The following is a 4,253-nucleotide window of genomic DNA, read 5'->3' on the forward strand; positions in this document are numbered from 1 at the left end:
CTATGGTTAGCCAGGGGTCAGTAACAGGATTAGCCACCCTGAGGGAAAAGCACCAGGACATAGAAGGATGCAAATATATAAATATAAGTTGACCAAACATTTAGAAAAATGTATTTCAGTGTCACAGTATCTCCTCATACTCCAAGATAAAATATGTTCCTTTCAAAATATTGTCCACTGCACAAAAAAGTTAAATAAAATGGCCCTTATTTATTTCCATGTTATTTTTGTCAAAGCTTTAGGAAGCCACAAGAGGCTCAAGAGCTGCGGGTTGCCAAAACTGCAAAGAAAATGCCACTATAGCTGCTATAGTTAGGGCTACATCTGCTTTAGCTAATGCTACAACTGCTATTGTTAGCGCTACATCTGCTTTAGCTAATGCTACAACTGCTATAGTTAGTAGGTAATACTACATCTGCTTTAGCTAATGCTACATCTGCCATAGTGCCTCAGCTGCTTTAGTTAGTGCTACAGCTGCTTCAGTTAGCTTTAGTTTACTTAACAATTTAGTTGTTTCCTTCATTTCAAGGTAGACAAGTCACATTTCCCCCAACATAATAAGCCAACAGCAAGGGAAAAAGGTCAGCTTCAGAATATTTGCACGGTGTGTGGTTGCACAGTCTCACGGCATATCATGTTATAGTCACGAAATTCATCTCTTGATTCGTGTCGCACAGAACGATTTTAAAAGCAACGTAAATAATAACAAATTAGAAGGAAAAACTGATTACAAAAAATACAGATTTCAGTATTCTGACACAGAACGATTTTAGAAGCAATGTATTTCTATTGGTAGTATCGTTTCGTTCCTGCACAAAATAATAACAAGTTAGAAGGGAAAAAAATGACAAAAAATACAGATTTCAGTATTCTGAGGCTCTGAGCCCCATTTATTTTCCTCGCGGACGGCGAAAAAACTCAGACATTATACAATTTTAAATAAAGGGGATAGGGTTAGGCTTAGGATGTAAGATATTGAGTAAGAAAATGTTTTTATGAACCCCACAGCTTCTGGTATTCCAAGACCCGACCGGACAAAAAGACGTGTGCAAGCACGAAACATACTACCAATAGAAATACATTGCTTTTAAAATCGTTCTGTGTGACACGAAAATCGTGTTGGTGAACACGAATCAATAGATTAAATTAATTTCGTGACTATAACACGAAATGCCTGAGACTGGGTCGGGGTGGTGCAGTGGGTGAATTCAGTGAACTGTATGTTGAACCTCCCACACTGGCAATTAACTTAGCATGTGCCCCAGAGGATGGGGATGATAGATGTCTGTAGACACCAGGAATTCTCATGGACCCCCTGCTGACCCATGTGTACCAAACATCCCAAAGGATCCGATTATTACTTTATTAAGAGGTGTTCTTTGTAGTGAACACAGAGTGGGCAGAGAACAGAACAGAGATAAATATTGGACTCACTTTTATCTCATGGACACAAACACAACTGAAGGATAATGGTAGATAGAAAGGTGCAGTGGTGGGAAGAAACTAAGTACATTTACTCAAGTAGGCTACTGTTCTTAGCTACACTTTTAAGATTCTAATATTTTACTTCAGTATTTCCATTTTATGCTACTTTATACTTCTACTCCACTAAGTTAAGTTAGTAGCCTACCTTTAGTTACTTTACAGATTTTGATTAATGATGTGAAATATAATCAACACTTAAATAAGTAAATCCACAAGCTATACCCTGCGGGATACAAAGGTTAGTATCAGAGATTGACACCTAACAAAAGGAATCAGTGATCTACTTATCTACATCTTCCAAAATCTTAAAGCTCAAGTCACCTGTCCAGTGTGCCCTAAATTCTTTGCTGCTCAGGTCATCTGCTACCTGCACCTTCCGCCGTACACACTCTTACCTTTCCTCATGAATCTTCCCTTGTGGTGGCTGAACAGGTCATCTGGAACCTGCTCGTAGTTGGCCTTAGGGATCTTCTTCATGTTGTTGAAGGTACTGTGTTTCACCACGTTGGCCAGCTGCTCAGGATTCAGCTCTTTCTCCAGGAACACAGAGATCCTCTGCACTGCTGAATGCAGGTCCTGGACCAACATGAAAGGAAATGCACTTTTTTGTATCTGATCCTTCTAAACAAAAGCCTACAACATGTGCAATGATTGTTGCTTATAACGATTGATGCTTATGGACATGATTCAATGATTTCAGGTCCTACTTGAATCATTTCTTCATAAGTAATGAACAACATGTTCATATCATCCTTATGCGAGTACCAAGTCTTAACGTGCTCAAACCAGCTGCACCCAAACACTGCAATGAATAATGCACAAAGTTACCACCACAATGCAGACATGCATCATGAGCTGCTCACAAAATACCACAGGCAACATTCTCTGACATTATTTGGCAACTGAAGACAACTCACCATCTCCTCTCATGAATTTCTCGAAGAAGTCATCGAAATCCTTCGGGGTTTCCAACATGTTTGCGAGCTTATGGAAGTAGAAGTAAGATACAAGGACGTCTTTGGGATTTCTTGCCACGTAGATCACCTTCAACAGGAACAATTACTTAAATAATACAAATAACTGTAATAAAAACGAGTGTCCCATACCACATTGTAGTGTGTTAGTACATGTTTGTATAAACTGGGGTTAAATATCCGAGATGCAAGAAAGACCTTATTTTCATGTGCAAAGTAGCTACAGTGTATATTTGGCAATGAACAACTTAAGTCACAGGCTCCTCCAACATTGCAAAATGAATATATATAGGACATGAAATAAATTAAACCAATACAAATAATGAAATAAATAACAGAATATAAATAAAGTAGTGCAGGAGAACGTTGCAAGATGTGCAAGTAAATAAACTAAAATATAAATAATGCAAGAAGAGTCTATATACACCTAAATGGAACATGATATATATATAAATAAATAGCAAGATGCAAACAGATGAATGTTTCTGGAGGCACTTTACAGAGCTCATGTTTAATGGTCTTATGGCCGGTGGAATGAAACTGTCTCAATTGCGTCTTGTTATGTCGGGGAACATACAAAAGACAGTTTTCTAATAGTTACATCAAACTGTACATTTACATCTTATTTTGCAACATACACACACCTATTCAAATATCTAAATATTTCCGTTACTTTAAAAATAAATGTTAAATGACCCTTTCCTTGCAATCATTCCAAAGAAAAGTGAGAAGAAACAACATGTGTGAGAACACATTATCCTGCACGATGATGGCTAAAATGATATTAATGTTTTACCTTAATTCATATTGAGATCATGATCATATCATGATTATTAACCGGTGTAAGTGCTAGGTTAGTTGAAAGCAATAATATTAAGTTTCATCTAATATTTGTAATTTAAACTTAATATTATTGCTTCTAACTAACCTTATACAGTTATGTAAAATCCATCGACATAATACATTCACTTTAAGTCAACATTTCAGTTTTTTCAGTGTAGATGAATGAAACAATCTCTAACACTGGCTGGTGTCTGACTGTTAGTGAAGGGAGCATTTGATATTCAGCTGTGTTTTTAAGGAGGGGAGCACGTATTTGAATTGCATTTGTTTGTAAACATTTACATTGTTTAAGGTATTAGAGGCTGATGGGGTACGAGCGTCGGCCTATGTGAACCCCGGACAGCCCAGGCCCAATTTACCCCCTGCTTATAAATACTAAATATGGGGACATAAAGATTTGTGTAACACATGTGAGAGAGCTGACCTTGCCCTTCTTCTGGCTCAGAGCGGAAGGCATGAACTGGTACTGCAGGTGGGTGACCCTCATCCTGGGGGAGGGCGCCGTGATGAACGTCTGCCTGCTGCCATTCACCTCAATCCAGGGGATGAGATCAGCGTTGGAGGAGCTGCTGAGCCCGCTGATGGCTGCCAGGTCTCCCTTAGCTTCGAGGAGCAGCAAGATCTGCTGCATCCAGATGGTCCCTGACACACACATCGCACAGAGAGAGAGTGAGCTCTGTCCAGGGACTGTTTTCAGAGTACACTCTGCTCTAACTGATCATTTGACGCCCCAATCTATTCGCAGCACACAAAAAGACGGAGATTCATGTGTACATACCAGTGGTGTAAAGTAACTAAGTAGGTTTACTCAAGGACTGCACATTAGTGCAATTTTGAGGGACTTGTACTTAAAGGCCCTGTGAAGTGCATTTTTTTGCACCAAAATGAAATGGCAGTTTCATTCCTTACATATCATTGTGCCTGTTCATGGCTAAAATAATTTTTCATAAT

At 38.8% G+C, this 4,253-nt stretch overlaps 1 protein-coding gene across 1 annotated transcript; it reads right to left on the reverse strand.

Annotated features, from left to right (window-relative positions):
* Positions 1 to 1,812: 1,812 nt before the first annotated feature.
* Positions 1,813 to 4,247, reverse strand: LOC104944064 (amine sulfotransferase-like). Its single transcript, XM_010769539.1, has 4 exons — positions 3,727 to 4,247; positions 2,403 to 2,529; positions 2,193 to 2,287; positions 1,813 to 2,061 (listed from the first exon to the last, which is right to left on the reverse strand). Exons 1-4 carry the CDS (start codon positions 3,955 to 3,957, stop codon positions 1,849 to 1,851), a joined length of 666 nt encoding a protein of 221 aa, XP_010767841.1. The 5' UTR covers positions 3,958 to 4,247; the 3' UTR covers positions 1,813 to 1,848.
* Positions 4,248 to 4,253: the final 6 nt, after the last annotated feature.

The sequence above is a fragment of the Notothenia coriiceps genome, unplaced genomic scaffold, assembly GCF_000735185.1.
Source record: "Notothenia coriiceps isolate Sejong01 unplaced genomic scaffold, NC01 NC01_scaffold00007417, whole genome shotgun sequence".
Classification (NCBI taxonomy): domain Eukaryota; kingdom Metazoa; phylum Chordata; class Actinopteri; order Perciformes; family Nototheniidae; genus Notothenia; species Notothenia coriiceps.

Coding starts and splice junctions, on each gene's coding strand:
- LOC104944064 (XM_010769539.1), bottom strand. CDS start 3,957: ATGTGTGTGTCAGGGACCATCTGGATGCAGCAGATCTTGCTGCTCCTC. Junction 2,530..3,726: donor TGAGCCAGAAGAAGGGCAAG/GTCAGCTCTCTC, acceptor TTCCTGTTGAAG/GTGATCTACGTGGCAAGAAA. Junction 2,062..2,192: donor CTTATGAAGAAATGATTCAA/GTAGGACCTGAA, acceptor ATGTTGGTCCAG/GACCTGCATTCAGCAGTGCA.